Here is a 19,804-nt window from a genome sequence, read left to right as displayed (position 1 = left end):
TATTTAGCTAAAATAGTAGATTAATTTCTTGTTTTCGTCACTCTCGATAATTCACGCTTTGGACAAAAATTAAAAAAGAAAAATTTAAAGTGTAAATGCATCTCGCCTAGATTCATTCAAATGTAATCTAACAAAAGTAGCGGATTGATTTCTTCTTTTTCGTCAAGTTTGCTAAATTACCGTATAGACAAAAATTAAAATTTAACTAAAATAGCGGATTAATTTCTTATTTTCGTCACTTCTGATAGTTAACGCTTTGGACAAAATTCAAAAAATTTAAGAGTGCAAATGCATCTTAACTAGATTCCTTCATATACAATTTAACTAAAGTAGCACATTGATTTCCTCTTTTCATCACTTCTAATAAATCATGGTTTAGACAAAAGTCAAAAATTTAAGAGTGGATATGTGTGTTGGGTTTCGTCATATACAATCCAACTAAAATAGTAGAGTTGTTTCCTATTCTCATCACTTTCAATAATTTACACTTTGGACCAAAAACTAAAAATAGAAATACATCTCCAACAGATTCCTTCATATACAATATAACCAAACAACGGATTGATTTCCTATTTTCATCACTTCTAATAATTACGCTTTGGACAAAAGTCTAAAAATCTAAGAGTAGAAATGCATATCCAACGGATCCCCTCGGATATTAATTAACTATAATAGCATATTGATTTCCTATTTTCATCACTTCCGATGATTTACGCTTTGGTCAAAATTCAAAAAAATTAAGAGTGCAAATGGATCTCTACTGGATTCATTCAGATGCAATATAATTATATAACTAAAGTAGCAGATTAATTTCCTCTTTTTGTCACATCAGATAAATTACAATTTAGACCAAAGTAAAAAACTAAAGAGTGCATACGTGTGTTGGATTTCTTCATACAATGATTACAATCTAACTAAAATAGCTTATTTATTTTTTGTTCTCGTCGCTTTCAATAATTTATGCTTTGGACCAAAATAAATAAATCTAAAAATAGAAATGCATCTGCAACGGGTTCCTTCATATACAATACAATTAAAAAATAGCAGATTGATTTCCTATTTTCATCACTTATGATAAATTACGCTTGAACAAAAGTCAAAAATCTAAGTGTAGAAATGCATTTCCAACGGATCTCTTCTGATATTATTTAACTAAAATAGCGGATTAATTTCTTGTTTTCGTTGCTTGATTTACACTTTGGACAAAAGTAAAAAAATACAAGAGTAGAAATGCATCTCCAAAAGATTCCTTCAGATACAATCTAACTAAACCAGTTGATTGATTTCCTGTTTTCCTCACTTTCGAGAATTGAAAATTTCGACAAAAATAAAAAACTGTAGCTCCAACAGATTCCTTTGTATACAATCTAAATAAAATAGCGGATTGATTTCCTATTTTCGTTGCTTTCAATTATTTTCACTTTGGACAAAAGTCAAAGAGTAGAAATGTATCTCCAACAAATTCTTTCAAATACAATCCAACTGAAATAGCCTATTCATTTCCTGTTTTTCTCATTTCCAATAATTTACACTTTAGATGAAAGTCAATAAATCTAAGAGTGAATAAGTAGTCGTTTTAACCCCAGTCGCGCTCTTCTCTTTGTGCTAGGGTCTTACACAACACACCAAGACCACATCGATGTATTCGATTGCCTCCATGATTGCTAGGCTGGCATCGACGTTGTCTTTCAAGGACAAGGAGGAGCCCGTTGATCTTCGTGATCTGAGAAAGAAAGTAAATGAGTTTGTGGCCAATTATTCCTCTATGGTGGGACGGCTTAACACATGCAGAGCTTTCAATCACCATTCTTTCATGGGGGATTTTCAATCAATGTGGAGATTAAATGGGACTTTGCATGTGCAGGAAAGACCGGAGGGTATATTTCTCTTCACATTCAGTAATGTAGGTGACATTCTTTGAATAAAAAAAGGAGGACTTTGGAGTTTTAACAGGACTCACATCGTTCTCAATGACTATGATGGGCACTCTCTCATCTCCAGCATTCCCTTGAACCATATTTGGATTTGGGTCCATCTATATGGATTGCTGCAAGCGTTTATTACTCTGGCAACAGTGTCTTTGATTGGTGAGACTATTGGCCGGGTTCTGGAGGTGGATCAACAAGGGCTACATGAAGGAAGAGTTCGGGTGAGGGTGGCTTTGTGTTTGAATGAGCCTGTGCGTTTGGGAAAGAGTTTTAGGGTTTCTACGTCAAAAACACTAGCTCTGACATTTCAGTATGAACGGCTTGTGGGCAGGTGTAGGGACTGTGGTTGTTTTCATCACTTCTAATAATTACGCTTTGGACAAAAGTCCAAAAATCTAAGAGTAGAAATGCATATCCAACAGATCCCTTTGGATATTAATTAACTATAATAGCATATTGATTTCCTATTTTCATCACTTCCGATGATTTACGCTTTGGTCAAAATTCAAAAAAATTAAGAGTGCAAATGGATCTCTACTGGATTCAGTCAGATGCAATATAATTATATAACTAAAGTAGCAGATTAATTTCCTCTTTTTGTCACGTCAGATAAATTACAATTTAGACCAAAGTCAAAAACTAAAGAGTGCATACGTGTGTTGGATTTCTTCATACAATGATTACAATCTAACTAAAATAGCTGATTTATTTCCTGTTCTCGTCGCTTTCAATAATTTATGCTTTGGACCAAAATAAATAAATCTAAAAATAGAAATGCATCTCCAACGAATTCCTTCGTATACAATACAATTAAAAAATAGCAGATTGTTTAAGGATATCTCTATTTGTGTTTGGCCCAAACTCTAGGTTACTTGCTCTAGTGGTAATAGGGTAAAATTAGGAGGATCTAGATTCATATTCAATGTAAGATTATTTTCCTTGTATGATTGAGATTCTATGCATTGTAATCCTCTATATAAAGAGGCTCCTATTATCAATGAGAACACACAACAAATTCCTCTCAATTCTCGTTTCCCTAAAAACGTTATTAGCACGAAGCCCTGACCCTGAAACAAATAGCCAAACCCTGATTCAAGAAGCTAAAAACCTTGAATCCGAATACAAAACCTTGAAGCCTTTTCTGCCTCCACCTCACATCTTGAAGAACTCGATCCCAGGAGTCCAGAACCGGCAGCCCCACCTCAAGAACCGACCGGAAAACCACCGAACCGGCCACCGGAAGCTTTATACAACTAGCAGCAAATATTCCACCGGTTCACCATCTTCCAGACCTCCAATTTCCACCAAATTATGGTAGCAGAAGCCTCTCAAGCCAAAGATTCAGGAACCGGAAGAAAAAGTGAGAAAATCGGCCTAAAAGTGCTTGAACCGGCCAACTAAATCTCCTACAGAAAACCAGCAGAAAAGAAAAGGAAAGGAAAAAAAAAAAGGAAAGGAAGCCCAGAAGCCCAAGCCCATGGCAGAGGCCCACTGACGCATGCCCACTGCCACGTCAGCACAAGGACCCACTGCCACATCAGCACTGCCACGTCAACAGAAGGACCCACTGCCACGTCATCCTGCCAATCAACTCCCAGTCAACGCCGGTCAACTCCTCCTGGTCAACAATTTTCCGGCGACTTCCGGCAACTTTCCGGAGACATTTTCCTACCACTTTTTCCGGTCAACTTTTTCGGCGACCTATTTCGAGGTATTTTTTACTAAACGTTCCCGTTTTTTTAGAGTTTTTAAATTTATTTTCTCTTCTTTTCGGGGACTTGCAACCTCCCTTCTTCTACCCCCCTTTCTTTATCATAGGGGAGACCAAATTAAGCCGAACTGGAGGGGTTCGTGCTCACTTCAAGCTTGGAGCTTGTAGAGTTCTCCAAACTTAGAGTTTGTTGAGATAAAATGATCGACCGCAAACATCATTGTTTCGATCTAATCCAACCCTTCTTGGAATCGAATTTCTTGGAAGCGACTACACTCAGAAATTTTATTTGTTTTCGTGGTAGCCTTTTTCGCTCCGAAACTAACCCTAATTTCTTGTTCTCTTTCAGGATGAGTAACCTGAACAAATTGGACTTTGCTCCATTGGGAACAACTGGCTTTGAATATCACAGGTGGGTTCGTGATATCCGCCAGCATCTCAAGGCCGATGGAATCTGGGATACGATTCTCGAGCCTAGCTAGGACGTGCTAACTGTTGAGCAAGCTCAAGCTTTGGAAGCAAATAGAGCAGCCTTAGAGGCAAATAAGGCAACAACCATCATTCTAATGACTCGTCATATGGATGATTCGCTCCAGTACGAGTGTATGAAGAAGACCCCAGAAGGCTGTGGGTCTCACTCAAAGATAGATTTGGCAACGTCCGTGACTCCTTGCTTCCTGACCTAGAAGTGAGATGGCATAGCCTCCGCTTCTGTGATTTCAAGTCGGTTATTGACTACAACTCGGAAGCATTTCGCATTAAATCCTTAATGGAATTCTGTGGTAAAGAGATCACAAATGCGATGTTGATTGAGAAGACTCTCTCTACTTTCCCTGTCTCTGCATTGATGGTTGCTAAGAACTATCGAATCGATGTTACTGCAAGACGAATCACAAGGTTTCATGAGCTCATTGGAACTATGAATGTCACTGAAAAGCATGACAACATCCTTGTGAGAACTATAATTTGAGATCCGTGGGAACATGGCATATTCCGGAATCCAATTATAGTCGCGCCCCTAAGAGAAGGCGCCAAGAGCAAAACCCTAATCTTAGGGATACTTCTGGACGTCCTGGTCCATATAATTGCTCTACTTGGGAAGGTAACCGCCAAAAGAGGCGAACACGGAACTGAAGAGGTCAACGTGGAAAGAGAGAGAGAGGCAACGCCTCTGGCCATATTGGTGACGCCACCAACATTAGGAGCCATCTAAATGACGCTTTCAAAGCGCCTCAATCAATGGAGTCTGAGAGAAGAGATGTATGTTCTCGATGTGGAGTATCCAATCATTGGGCACACATTTGTAGAGCTCGTGAAGAAATCATCACTGCCTACAAAGCATATTGTGAAGCAAGAGAAGCTCACTATGTGGAACAAGAAGATCATGAAGATGATCTAGAGTGAAGGGTCAAATACTACAAATCTGGCTGGGATCAATAGATCGCCAATTCTGTTTAAGTCTTTATTTTTCCAAAAGATGTAATAGGCAATTGCCATATATACATTGTAGTAAATGCCAATGGTGTAGTCTCTCTTCAAAGTAGGCTCACCCAAAGTAAGTATAATGTCTAGGAAGGTTATGAGATTAGTGGTACTTAAGCGAGTCTTGCTCCACCGACATCTCTCTACTCACCTGGTCACATTTATTTTGGAATTACTGAAAGAAGTTAGACGACTACCATTGTTTTCCATTAGCTAGCATTTGGATTAGATTCTCCTAATGGTTAAGAGACAATGATGTACTTTGTTGGCTTATGAATAAAATTTCGAGTTCTTTATGACTCCATTTTGATTCTGAGCATATGACTTTTGTGACTACGATGGCTGGGCCATCAGTATTAATTCAAGGACATGGAATAGCTCAAGTTCCACTTGCCAAATGGCACCTTAATTATTGTTACAGAAACTCTCTACGCTTCTAGGGCGAATCACACCTATGAATAGCCAACGGATTCCATGCGAAAACGCATGTATAGAACGGAAATGAGTTCTTTTGCAATACCTCTAATGATTACGAACAAATGCGCACTTTAGAGAAGTTTATGTGTCTCTCTAGTGGATTTTATGTCACTATTCGAGCTATTAATCCAATAAAGTTATGAGAGAAGATCTCTTGGATTTAGATACATATTGGCTTTGTCACGACATGATAGATCATCCTAGTCATGATATGATAATCTGTCTACCAAAGACTTCACATGGACATCCTTTCTCTCGAGCGAACTGAAGCATGAATCAAAAGTTGATTCATGGACTAAGTGTGACCGACGCTGCTGCCTAGGGCACTGCCTCCGTCCACCACCAGCCTAGGGCTGGCGCAGTCCCTATCCATGACACCATGGATCGTGTCCATCATTGTGATGGCGCCCTAGGTGATGTTGCAATCACCAACTTGGTTCGAATAGCGTTTCAGACGCTCAAGCCCAACCAAAATTCTCATTGGTTGCTTCTAAAGCCTCTCGCTCGTTTTACAAAGCCCGTTCCTTAGGGAAATTAGGACTGAGACCGTCCTATGCAAAGGATATGACAATACTCATTATGTTCTTACATAGAATCCATGGGGATTCTGTGGATTGATTCAACCAACTTGCGGACGCTTAAATATTTCATGATGTTGGTTGACACGCAAACACGCCGGTCACGTGTTGTGCCATTGTCCACCTATAAATGCTGCTTATGCTACACTCCTAGCACATATCATATGACAACGGGCTCACTCCCCAGATCATCTTATTCAGTCAATTGGATTTGTCTATGCTAGAGAGTTTACATCGAAAGACTTTCGATGAATATTGCAATGGGACTGATGTTGGACATCACATTCCCATGTACACCCAAATGATCTTGCGGAAACAACTACGATGGTAGTCCGGACATTGGTAATGCGCACCAATCTCCTTATATCCTCTTGGGGTGGTGCAATATCGCATGCAGCTATGCTACTTCGTCTATGACCCACCGCCACTCAATGTACCTCTGCGTTACAGCTAGTGACTGAGTATAAGTATCGTACTTACGCATATTTGAGTGAGCCATTTATGTGCCAATTGCGCCGCCACAGCGCTCTATGATGGGTCCTTACAGACGAATGGGCAACTACGTTGGATTTGAGACTCCAACAATCGTCCGCCACTTAATGCCCTTGCAAGGCGATCTCATTACCGCTAGCTTTGCGGGTTGTCACTTTGATGAGACAGTCTTCCTGTCATTAGGGGGAGATAAGAACACGGATGTTCAGCAGGAACGACATGAATTGTCATGGCCTGTCCCCACTATGTCTCATCTCGATCCCTGTTAAAGTGACGAGATCACATAAATATGCTGCAAACAAGCCTGCAAGGAAGGACGTCCCTACTAGAGGACGTAGCGCCACCCTACAAAGAGAGTGGCACTCTGGCGTTATAGGCCATGGCCCCAGCTAGGATGCACGGAGGTAGGCATGGCGCCAACGCCAAAGAGAGTGGCACTCTGGCGTTATAGGCCATGGCCCCAGCTAGGATGCACGGAAGGCCCGTGGGTTCAAAGGATACATTGGCACAAACCAATCCTTGAATCATCGACACTCAAAATCCGTCTCATGAGAATCTTCTAAGTTATGGTTATCGTTGGGGGACGCCTTAACGTCAAAACCTATTCCTGAGAATATAGAGCTCTATGAAAATTACAGTAGTGTACATGAGACGTGGGATAGAAACTCCATCATGATTGATGATGTAGTTGCGCATTTTGTTGCGCATGAGTTTGTTGAGGCAGATGATATCGAATCACGCTCTGTTGATGAATGAACGCTAACGTAGAGAAATTTGGCCTAAATGGAAAGATGCGATCCAGGTTAAGATGGATTCTCTAAAGAAGAGGAAGGTTTTCGAGCTAGTAATACCAACACCTCCTAACATAAAACGTATTAACTAATGGGTCTTCGTTAAGAAGCGTGATGAGAAAAAGAGATGGCAATCTCGCCTTATGGTGTAAGGCTTCTCACAAAACGCCCTGAAATCGACTACGATGAGACATATTCTCTCGTAATGGATGTCATTGCACTCCACTACCCTGTCAGTTTGGTAGTTTCCGAATAACTTATCATGCAGCTTACAAATGTGGTCACTACGTATCTCTATAGGGATCTAGATACGGAATATACATGAAGGTTCATGGTGAACTTCATTTTCCCAAGTCAAGTAGCTCTAGACCACGGAGCGCGTTTACAAAGAGGTTGAACACTCGCTAAAATAACTACTTGATTGGGAAGGGATATGCCCACGCCTTTCCATAACAAGTTTCGGATTCCATCGCGGTTCATGTTGGACATGATCTTCATTAGAAGCCCTTAAAGAGTTAAGGGAAACCGCTGAACACTTCAAATCCGAGTTTGAGATGAAGGATTATGGGAGAACATGATTATGTCTCAGTTTGGAACTTGAGCATCGTGTCGATAGATGCTTAGGCATTTTGACAAGGTCAAACCTTCAAGCACCCCCATGATCGTCCTTAGTCTTGATCCTGAAAAGGATCCTCTTCGTCTGAAGGATGATGAAGAAGATGTGCTAGAGGCAGAAGTGCCTTACTTGAGTACAATAGGTGCATTATTGTACTTAGTTCAATGCACAGGACCAGACATCTCGTTTGCAGTGAACTTGTTAGCTAAGGTGTAGCTCTGCGCCAACATGACGCCATTTTGATTGGTGTAAAAGATATCTTTCAGTACTTGAGATGTACGATTGATATGGGCTTGTTCTATCCCTACAGAGAGAAGATGGATTCGGACCCATCACACACCAGAAATCCTGCCAACGCTGGCCTGTGTTCTCTATCCCCATCCCAAGACGATATAAGTGTTTTGGAATGTTTTGCTGATGCTGGGTACCTCTCTGACCCACACAAAGGTCGCTCCCAAATTGGTTAAGTGTTCACCATGGGAAAATACCGTGATATCTTGGAGGTCTACAGAACAGACTGCAGTCGCTATATCTTCGAACCATGCAGAGATTATTGCTCTTCACGAAGTGGTTCGTGAATGTTTGTGGATTGGATCCATAATCACGCATGTTCGAACAATTGTGGTTTGAAGTCTACCACAAGATGAGCCTACGAGCATTTAGGATAATGCTGTTCGTTTTGAACAAATGAAGCAAGGCTACATCAAAAGCGACAACACCAAGCATAATCAGCAACAACAGACTCTCCTCAAATACCAAAGTGAACTAGGTTCGATATGAGGATAATGCGGCAGACTTGTTTACTAAGTCATTGCCCAAATCCACGTTCGAGAAACATGTGGCAAGAATTGGCTTGCGGAAATTATCTGAACTCCCATGATCGTAGTCATCAGGGGGAGACGCAAACATCAGGGGGAGATGTCTACATGTTCACCTCGAAACGTGAAGGGTGTGTTGTGCTCTTTTTCCCCTTCGACCGAGGTTAATTTAGTCCCACTGGGTTTTTGTTACTCGACAAGGTTTTTAACGAGGCAACTAGAGAAGCACCACGTTTGGACAACACAAGGGGGAGTGTTTAAGGATATCTCTATTTGTGTTTGGCCCAAACTCTAGGTTACTTGCTCTAGTGGTAATAGGGTTAAATTAGGAGGATCTAGATTCCTATTCAATGTACGATTACTTTCCTTGTATGATTGAGATTCTATGCATTGTAATCCTCTATATAAAGAGGCCCCTATTATCAATGAGAACACAAAGCAAATTCCTCTCAATTCTCGTTTCCCTAAAACACAGATTGATTTCTTATTTTCGTCACTTATGATAAATTACGCTTGAACAAAAGTCAAAAATCTAAGTGTAGAAATGCATTTCCAACGGATCTCTTCTGATATTATTTAACTAAAATAGCGGATTAATTTCTTTTTTTCGTTGCTTGATTTACACTTTGGACAAAAGTCAAAAAATACAAGAGTAGAAATGTATCTCCAAAAGATTCCTTCAGATACAATCTAACTAAACCAGCTGATTGATTTCCTGTTTTCCTCACTTTTGAGAGCTGATAATTTGGACAAAAGTAAAAAAATGCAGCTCCAACAGATTCCTTTGTATACAATCTAACTAAAATAGTGGATTGATTTCCTATTTTCGTTGCTTTCAATTATTTTCACTTTGGACAAAAGTCAAAGATTAGAAATGTATCTCCAACAAATTCTTTCAAATACAATCTAACTGAAATAGCCGATTCATTTCATGTTTTTCTCACTTCCAATAATTTACACTTTAGATGAAAGTCAATAAATCTAAGAGTGAATAAGTAGTCGTTTTAACCCCAGTCGCGCTCTTCTCTTTGTGCTAGGGTCTTACACAACACACCAAGACCACATCGATGTATTCGATTGCCTCCATGATTGCTAGGCTGGCATCGACGTTGTCTTTGAAGGACAAGCAGGAGTCGTTGATCTTGGCAATCTGAGGAAGAAATGAAATGAGTTTGTGGCCAATTATTCCTATATGGTGGGACGGCTTAGCACATGCAGAGCTTTCAATCACCATTCTTTCATGGGGGATTTTCAATCAATGTGGAGATTAAATGGGACTTTGCATGTGCAGGAAAGACCGGAGGGTATATTTCTCTTCACATTCAGTAATGCAGGTGATATTCTTCGAATAAAAAAAGGAGGACCTTGGAGTTTTAACAGGACTCACATCTTTCTCAATGACTATGATGGGCACTCTCCCATCTCCAGCATTCCCCTGAACCATATTTGGATTTGGGTCCATCTATATGGATTGCTGCAAGCGTTTATTACTCCGGCAAAAGCAAAAGCAGTTTCTTAATGCTTCGAGAGTTTAGGCTTTGATATATGTATTATCATGGCGGAGACTCTATGAAGTCGTGAGAATATATGAATATTTATTCCCCTAAAAAAAAAACTAGGAGTGAATATTCATCCCCAACAGAATCCTTCATATACAATCAACTAAAATAGCCAATTGCTTTCCTGTTCTTGTCACTTTAGATTATTTAGGCTTTGGACAAAGTAAAAAAACTCAAGAGCTGAAATGCATCTCCAACGGATTACTTCATATACAATCTAACTAAAACTGATTAATCTTATGTTTTCCTTAGTTCTTATAATTTATGCTTCGGACAACAGTTTAAAAAATAAGAGTAGAAATGCATCCCCAACGAATTCCTTCATAAGTTCATATACAATCTAACTAAAATAGTGCAATTGATTTCCAATTTTCCTAACTTCCAATAATTTAAGCTATGGACAAAAGCTAGCAAATTTAAGTGTAGAAATGTATCTCTAATAGATTCCTACATATACATCTTAACTAAATAGCATATTGATTTCCTATTTTTGTCGTTTCCAATAATTTACGATTTAGCTATTTAACTACTATAAACTATAGGGTAAATTACTTCAATGATACCTGTGGTATGACTAATTAGACACTTTGGTACCCAGTCTTCAAAAAATGACATTTTGATACCTGAACTTAGGCTTCGTTTGACATTTTGGTACTTATGTTAATTTTTTATATTAAATGTAAGGATAAAATTGACATTTAGAATATATGTATAAAAAAAAAAAAAAAAAATAGGAGTTTGTGGGACTTCATCATTTTTTGGGTCATCTGGGAGAAAATGAACGTGAATTAATGTTTTGGGTTAAAAAGATGACATAATTGAATTTTATGTTTAAAAAATTTAGTCATCATGATTTAAACACTGACGAGACTAGTTTCGATGGGGTAGTCTCGTGGGTGTTCAAATCATGATTATTATATTTCTTAAACGTAACATTCAAATATTTCACCTTCAACATAACCCATAAGCATTAATTCTTAGGTGTGTCTGGGCTACGCCAGCGTAGCATACGCCGAAGTGGGGCATGCCTTGCTGGCGTCTCTCTCTCCACACAATGTAAATGGGACTTAACTGCCGTTATCCAAGTCGTTACAGTAAAAAACGAGGGCTTTTCCTTGAATCATATAAATGAACTAATGCAGAAGCAGCAGAACCCACAGATAATCTTTGCTTAAACCTAATTGATCACTTGGGGTCTTTTCGATTCGTTCTGGGCAAGAAAGCGACTCAAGATCTATTCGGATTCTGGCGATATTAATCATATGATTCTGACCTTCTGCGTCAACACAGTGATTTCTCTCCTTCTCTATCAGATTTACAAATCAGTTCCACAACCCCATTCCCATTCCCATTCGGTGATGCAATTCCCAACTCTAAACATTCATCTTTTTTTTCATCCACAATTCAACAATGCAAACTCTCATGGATCAGCTGAAACCCGAAGCCTTCATCCAAATCGCCCCAAGTATGAACTCCCTAATTCAACAACACAAAAAGAAAAAATCTCAAAATCTGTGACTACCAAAACTGAAAAAACATGCAAATCGAACCGAGATTGAAAAAAAAACCCCCAAAATGTACGACATTACAAACTGGCGCAGATTGAGATTGGAAGGAAGAGTACCAGCGACAAACTTCAATGGCGAAATTGAGCGGCGCAGCTGGAAGACCCAGACGAAGCGAGTTGGTACCGCGTTAGGTGTCCTGAGTTGGAACCGTGTCGAGGAGACGAAGCGATTGAGAGCCGTGCGCCGCTGCTTAGTGGCTGTACGGCAGAGTCCTGACCGAGTTACTGTCACGAGTCGGCGAACAAGAAACGGATCGAGCATCTGGGATGTTTGATCCTATCAAACCCTTTTTTTTTTCTTTTCTTTTTTTTGAAATAGATTGAGTCACTATATATCTGGGATCAATGGTTTAGATTAGACAGTGATTGGAGTTAATGAGCCCAGTTATTCAAATTTGTAAACATGCAAGAGTAGATCTCCTCCTTCAAATCAAAATTGAAGTTCAGAAACAAAATGATTCTTTCAATTTCGGGTTCTTGTTGTATGCTTTGTGTTTCTTTGAGTCTAATGACTTTGATCTTTATTGGAAAACTTGTATAGTTCGATCAATTTTGTCTTTTGAATTATAATTTTCAGTTGTAGAAACAGAGATTGAGATAAGCATATCAAAATTGGGTTTTGTAGTGATCGGTTGATCGCAGAGTGTAGATGGTTTACAGTCGTTCGCTCGGTGGTGGTGGCTAGGAGTTTTTGTTCTCAGGCTTAATCGGTTTTCAGGGATCAACTCATTCCTTCTCAGCATTTGTTAAATACCTTGGTTAGTGATCAACTCATTCCTTCGCAGCAGAGAAACCGGGAGTTTCAGTTCTGTAACTCAGTGCCTTCGACAGGCAGGGGAGAAGGATGGTGCTGAGAGGAATATTAAATGACCACTTCGCCCCTCGTTGAGAGGGTTGAGGCCACAGTAAAGGGATTTTTTTACCAGCTACATCTGGCCTATCGTTTGTGAAACATTGAATGACCATTTTGTCCTTCCGTTAAAGGACATCTCAGGCGTACTCTACGCCCGGCGTAGCCAAGAATCTGCCTTAATTCATATCCATAAAATGACGAAGAACAGTAATCAACCCACAAAACTCATGTTTTTTATTTTGTTTTTATACATATATTCTAAATGTCAATTTTATCCTTATATTTAACGGAAAAATTAACAGAAGTACTAAAGTGTCAAACAGAGCCTAACTTCAGGTATCAAATTGTCATCTTTTGAAGACTAGGTACCAAAGTGTCCAAATGGCTATACCTCAGGTACTATAGAAGGAAGTTACTCTAAATTATAAACTACTGTTGATATACCTGCATGTTGTAGTTAATTTTCAGTAATTACATACAACGTTTTAATGTGGTTCACTTCATATACCCGCGAGGGTAATTTTCACAATATATGTTCCCACACTATTTTTGTAATCTGCACATTTTTAATGTATTTAATGTTCATGTAATACATTTGGAAGAGAAATTGAACCCTAGCATCCACTGTCTCACTTGTTGGGTGGGCCGGGTGGCCGTGGTGCTGGGTTACATCTTTGTGTCCTTGTTGAGCTACCTTTTACTTTCTTATCTTAGTTTATAGTTGTTATCTAGTAGGTTGTGCGTGGCTTTTACGCAATTAATAGTTCTTTGCCGACATGTGATAGGGCTATAAGGTCTTGTACCGATATGTATTATTCAGGACGTTCTTTCCACACTTATTACAATTTGAGACTCAGGTACGAAATCCCTTCAATTGGATTATTGGATTATGCAGTTTCATTAATAAGAGCTTAAAGAGTTAAGGGTAGTCACATAAACCATAAATTAAAAAAAAAAGGGGGAAGAGGGGGGGGGGGGGGGGGGGGGGGTTGAGGGTTGGCATTTTATTTTTCATAAACCACACCCTTGCATGCATATATCCATTGAAAAATTATTCAGGAAAATGGGAGCGGTTCGTTAAACAAAAACAAAAAAGGTGCCAATTTTAGTCCAACATAATAATGAGACTTATTCCTTATCTATAAAATTTTACAACACAAAGAGATCTCATTATCTTGATAACCTAAGGTTTCTAGTCTAGCATCGACATCAAAGACAGTGCTTATCAGCTTAGCAGTGAAAGAACGTCGATTATGTGGTTGGGATTGACAGTACGTAGCTATTGAAATTCTCTAATTATGATTGTAATCGAGTTGCTAGGATTTTGGTTACACAGTGTGATGAGAGCAAACAACCGTCATTGACCTTTAGTTGTCCGATCTAGCTTATTTTTGTAGATGTGCTTGGATTAGTTTTCTCTTAAATATGAAGAGTTGCAAGACACCATAATAATTACACTGCTCCCACTTTCCCAAGGCTGCTTCTAGCTTTTCTTCACGATACTCTAATTTCACCAAAATTCAAAATATAATAGATACCGAAGTGCTAAATTTTGAAAACAAACACCAAAAACTCCAAATATTTATGACTTCTATTATTGAAACGATGCTTGAATTCAGCACACTTGTTAATTACAAATTCGTCTTTTTTCGGCACTCCTTTTATATCTTCAAAGGGTTATTATCACAAATGGTACCTGAACTATACCTCTATTTTATCGATGGTACCTGAACTTCAATTTTGATCACAACCAGTACTCGAACTTTTGGATTTCATTTTAAATGGTACCTAAGTCCACCTTAGGTCACTATTCCGGCCAAAAAACCCAAATCTAAAAAAATAAAAAAAAAATAAAAAAAGTTCAAGGCAAGTCTATTACCAAAAAATCATCACTATATATGATCGCAACCCTTGAAATCATCAAAAATCATCATTATGATCACCTCCCATGTCATTTTTAGTCGGAATAGTGACAGAGGGTGGCTCTAGGTACCATTTAAAATGAAATTGAAAAGGTCGGGTACTAGTTGTGATCAAAATTGAAGTTCAGGTACTATCAATAAAATAGAGGTATAGTTCAGGTACTATCAATAAAATAGAGGTATAGTTCAGGTACTATTTATGATAATAATTATCAATTTAGACATTACATTACCATAGAGGAAACTGAACCTCAGTGCAATCATTGGGAAGATTTCGGAGTGTCCAACAGCAGCAAGCAATGGTACTTGCTCATTCACCAAAAGTGGAATCTCTAGATTAGAGGGTAGAAAAAACCAAACATGCTTGTGTTTCAAAATAACGTTTCAATAGGACTTGACCTACCCGAGACATCAAGAGATGGGCTGCCGGGGAGGGAGCCCATACTTTCAACCCGACCCGTCTCAACCCCCCATCCCCAAAACCCTGAAAAAACCCTTTGGAATACAAACTTGCCCATAACAGAGACGAACGACTCCAATGGCGGCCAAGGACCACGACACCAGACTAAAGAAGCGGAAGCAAGTTTCCGGCGGTACTAAGCCGGAGACCCACCATACCTCCACTTCCAAGAAACCCAAGCTCGTCGGTTCAAAGCCCACCAATCCTCGAAACAATGACTCCTCTAAACCCTTCAAACGCCCCAAACCGGCGGGGCCTGACAGCGCCGAGAAAACGACGCCGTTGTCGAAGAAAGAGCTTCGCGTCCGCGCTAAGGTTGGGTGTCTGATGAAGTTTGGTTTCGGGTTTTGATGGGTTCTTGTAAATGCACCATTTTGATTTGTGGGTTTTTTTGGCAGGAGCTTGCAGAAGCTAGGAAGAAGAAGCGAAAGCGTTATTACAATTTAGAGCATGTGAGTGTTTGTGAATATCTACAAGGCATTTCATTCTGAGAATTATTAATGTGAAAATGGAAATATCAGTAGGAGCTGGTTTAGTTTCTGCTTAGAGCCTACATATATGTGCACCAGTCCCTCTAAAGATTTCGACTTTACTTTATTTTCGAGATCAGAATTTAAAACCTGTGACTTTATGCATCATTTCGACTTTTATTTGTTGTTTCAATTTCTGCAAATACAACCAGTATGAACAAACACCATGTACAATGCTTGAATGAAGAGGATTATGGCGACGGGCTGAAGTTATTTTTTTGACCCCTCTTTTTAATAGGAGCTTGCGCATCTGTGGGAGAAGATGAGGAGTCGAGATATTTCCAAGGAAGATAGATATAAGTATGTAGTTTGAGAATTTGTATTGCAATTCTTCGTTGGAATTCTTCACTTTTATGTTGTTTGACTTGATTCGACTGTCGATGACCTTTGCAGGTTGGTTAGCGAAGCACTTGAAAAAATGAAGGGGAAAATTCCTGAAATTGCTAGCTCCCATGTTTCTTCCCGTGTTCTGCAGGTGAATTGTTAGCTCAATCTCCCCATGTTTCCAAGTCTTAAACCTCTGATTTCTTGCCGTAGCCTGTATTTATGTGTTTTTTTTTTACCTCAGACTTGTGTTAAGTACTGCACGAAAGCAGAAAGGGATGCAAAAAAGAAAAAAGCGGACGGGGATGCAAAAAAGAGAAAAGCAGAAAAGGATGCAGTATTTGAGGAGCTTAAGCCGCATTTTCTTACCCTTTCACGCAGTGCATATGGTGTTCATCTGGTGAAAAAGATGTTAGATAATGGTATGGTTCAACTAGGAAATAAATGTATAAAAGTTATTCTTATTATGTATATTGAATTTTTATTTTCTAATTGATATGTAAGTTGCTTTCTATGCTCTGATTGGCAGCCTCCAAACAGCAGCTTGCGGAGTTTATTTCATCACTCCATGGACATGTTGCATCCCTTCTGCGTCACATGGTTGGATCTGTAGGTATGTTGGAGATTATCTGTAGTACTTGGAGATAAATGTCATCAATACCCAGCAAACTATTTTTGTTCCTATTCTTAGCTCAGAAGGATGATAATGTTATTCTTCTGTAAATCCTGTCTCAGTCATAGAGCATGCATACCAATTGGGAAATGCAGCTCAAAAACAAGAACTTTTGGTGGAACTATATTCTACAGAACTACAGTTGTTTAAGGACTTGGTCTTGAAGAAAGAGGGAAGGTAAAGAATTATATCCAATAATTTAACACTGCGAGTAGTGTTCAATATATTCTTATGGCACTTTGTATGGTACTCGTTGAATTCCTAAAAGAACCACTCATGATATCCGTCTTAAAGTTGTTCTGTCTCCTGATTAGTGATCAAATTTCAGGTTAGTAGATATAATATCAAAGTTAGATCTGCAGAAATCTTCAGTCCTGAAGCACATGACTTCGGTGATTCAACCAATTTTAGAGAAAGGAATAGTTGACCACTCTATATTACATAGGGTGTTGATAGAGTACTTCACCATAGCTGAAGAGGTATGTTTGAGATATAACTTGCACTTTATTGTCTTATAAGCAATCTTTCTTGAAGCAAGTCTTTGCTCATGGTATACTCTTTTGCTTGTCATTCTGTCTTCTCCTTCTTAATATCAAGTTTTTTTTTTTTGGGAAGTTCTCTGCCACAGATGTCATTAAACAGTTGTCAGGTCCTCTTCTTGTCCGAATGATTCATACAAGGGATGGATCTAGGGTTGGAATGCTCTGTGTCAAGCATGGCAGTGCAAAGGTTTATTGACATTTCTTTATTTTATTAGATCCAAGTGAAAATTTATTTGTAGTATATATGCACCGAGTTATGGCCAATGACTTCCACCATTTTTTAATGTCATGACTTACTTTTAGGAAAGAAAGAAGATAATCAAAGGAATGAAAGGCCACATACGGAATATAGCTAGTGATCAATGTGGAAGTATGGTAAGCATTTGGGATTCTTTGCTGTTATTACTTTATTGCTAGTATAAGAAGAACTTTACATTTTTTTTATTCCATGCTTATTCCTGTTTTGTTTCAATTGGTTCAAGTATGTGCACACATGACACAGAGCTTGCTTTAATATTTTGCATACATGATATAAGTTATGCTATACTCTGCAGGTGCTTGTTTCTCTTGTTTCAGTTGTTGATGACACGAAGCTTATTACAAAGGTTTGTTCTTCATGTGACACTAATAGCTTTGCGGCATAGTTTATCAAATTATGTTGAACTCACAAAAGCTAAACACTCCTGATTACAGGTTGTCATTAATGAGCTTCAAGAACATTTAAAGGATCTTGTTTTTGATAAGGTTTGTGTCCTTCATGCAGCTTTGACTTTTTCTGGTAAATAAAACATTTAAGATCATATTTCTTTTACTGTGCTATGTTCTTGGGATGTATGCTGACTACTGGAAAGGACCTCCATATGATCATCTATATTCTCAGACCCCTTCCCCTAGAAGAAACATAATGATTGATTGGCTAAATTTCTTCTTATCTCATTCATCAGTTATTGTTCATATATACTCATTGACCATAATTGCACATCGACAGTGGTCTGATTCCACCTTGCTCTCACTAGCTACATTCCTAAGAGCTGTTGTTAACTGTTTGCAAATTTCAGGATGGAAGGCGTCCGTTGCTACAGCTACTTCATCCAAATTGTTCACGCTATTTGACTCCGTATGACCTGGCTTCTCTCAGTTTGTCCATCCCTTCTTTATCCAACAAGGTAAATCTTATATAACTACTGTAGAAAATAGAATTATATTGGGCTAGTGATCTATTTGCGTGGTGCTTACTGTATTCTGTCTCTTCATAGGTTGAGTCAGACATCCCTTCTGAAGGGATGGAAACTGAAACTAATGATCCTGATGAGAGTACCCAATTAGTTGATGGTGGAAAAAAAGATCCTTCAGTTCGAAGGCAAGAATTGTTAGTCAAGAGTGGGCTTGCTGAGGTTTGTTGCTTTATCATCTAACTACTTCCAATTTATATCACGATATCATATAGAAGTTGGTTTCGAATTCAGCTCAACATTTTTTATGATGAGAATATTGATTTTGATGACGTTATGCCTTGCAGAGGCTAGTTGATGTATGCATTGCAAGTGCAGGGGAGTTGCTTAGATCAAACTTTGGCAAAGAAGTCATGTATGAGGTACTCAGTTTACTTCTTTTGTTTCATTGTGAGATGAGTTTTCCTGAATTACGCTGATTTGTTCGTCCCATGGGCATTGGAAATGTTTCAAAAAAGATTGACACTGTTTCAATGTGGTTTTACCTTTTAATGCACGCAGGTTGCAACTGGGGGTGCTGATGGAATCCTCCACCCAATTTTGGATGACAAGTTGAATGAACTATATGAAGCTATAGCAACTCTTGTTGCAGAGCCCAAATCCGAAGAACCAAAAGAAGAACACCTCCTTGAAAATTTCCATTCTAGTCGGACCATTAGAAGACTAATCTTGGATTGCCCTGCATTCGCTTCCACTCTGTGGAGTAAGGCACTGAAAGGGAAATGTGAATTGTGGGCCCAAGGTCACAGGTAAGCTTTCTTGTCTTTTACATACTTGCTATTTCTATCTAAAATATTTACTCTTTTTTCTTATACTTGGTTTTCTATTCCGTTATTGCAGCTGTAGGGTAGTCTCTGCATTCTTAGCATCTTCAGACTCCAAGGTTAACAAGCTGGCAAAGAAGGAGTTGCAGCCACTGATAGATGCTGGTACTCTGAAAGTCCCCGAGACACAAGCAGCCATTGGAACCAAGGAATGAAGAAATAGTCTTTGAGAGCTGTAATGGCATGGTGGTCAGTAGCTAATTCACAATGCAATACCAATTCCCCATCCGACAAAGTATTTTACACTAAATGCAGTTAAAGGCAAAGTTCAATTTTGTATGAGAGCATCTTTGTATGCGAGTATTCTTTGTTTTATATAACTATACAATGTGGATGGTACAGTCACAATCTGTTATAAAATGTCATTTTGATTAACAAGATTCTATGCATTTGTGATGCTTATTTATAATTAATGGTATTACTTT

At 38.8% G+C, this 19,804-nt stretch overlaps 1 protein-coding gene across 1 annotated transcript; it reads left to right on the top strand.

Moving 5' to 3' along the window:
* Positions 1 to 15,267: 15,267 nt before the first annotated feature.
* Positions 15,268 to 19,768, top strand: LOC112197696 (pumilio homolog 24). The gene is made up of 17 exons (XM_024338481.2): positions 15,268 to 15,569; positions 15,653 to 15,706; positions 16,023 to 16,084; positions 16,178 to 16,259; positions 16,353 to 16,530; positions 16,638 to 16,721; positions 16,844 to 16,958; positions 17,110 to 17,260; positions 17,397 to 17,510; positions 17,627 to 17,698; positions 17,878 to 17,928; positions 18,017 to 18,067; positions 18,382 to 18,489; positions 18,580 to 18,717; positions 18,843 to 18,917; positions 19,057 to 19,304; positions 19,396 to 19,768. The coding sequence occupies exons 1-17, from the start codon at positions 15,333 to 15,335 to the stop codon at positions 19,532 to 19,534; spliced, it is 1,959 nt and encodes a 652-aa protein (XP_024194249.1). The 5' UTR covers positions 15,268 to 15,332; the 3' UTR covers positions 19,535 to 19,768.
* The last annotated feature ends 36 nt before the right edge of the window (positions 19,769 to 19,804 follow it).

The sequence above is a fragment of the Rosa chinensis genome, chromosome 4 (assembly GCF_002994745.2).
Source record: "Rosa chinensis cultivar Old Blush chromosome 4, RchiOBHm-V2, whole genome shotgun sequence".
NCBI lineage: Eukaryota > Viridiplantae > Streptophyta > Magnoliopsida > Rosales > Rosaceae > Rosa > Rosa chinensis.
Note: the sequence above shows the minus strand (reverse complement) of the source record. Positions and strands in the feature narration are given on the sequence as shown.

What these genes read in the sequence shown, in the direction of transcription:
- LOC112197696 (XM_024338481.2), top strand. Translation starts at nt 15,333, where the DNA reads ATGGCGGCCAAGGACCACGACACCAGACTAAAGAAGCGGAAGCAAGTT. An exon ending in GTTATTACAATTTAGAGCAT is followed by an intron (nt 15,707 to 16,022) that starts GTGAGTGTTTGT and finishes TCTTTTTAATAG; the next exon opens with GAGCTTGCGCATCTGTGGGA. An exon ending in TCACATGGTTGGATCTGTAG is followed by an intron (nt 16,722 to 16,843) that starts GTATGTTGGAGA and finishes ATCCTGTCTCAG; the next exon opens with TCATAGAGCATGCATACCAA.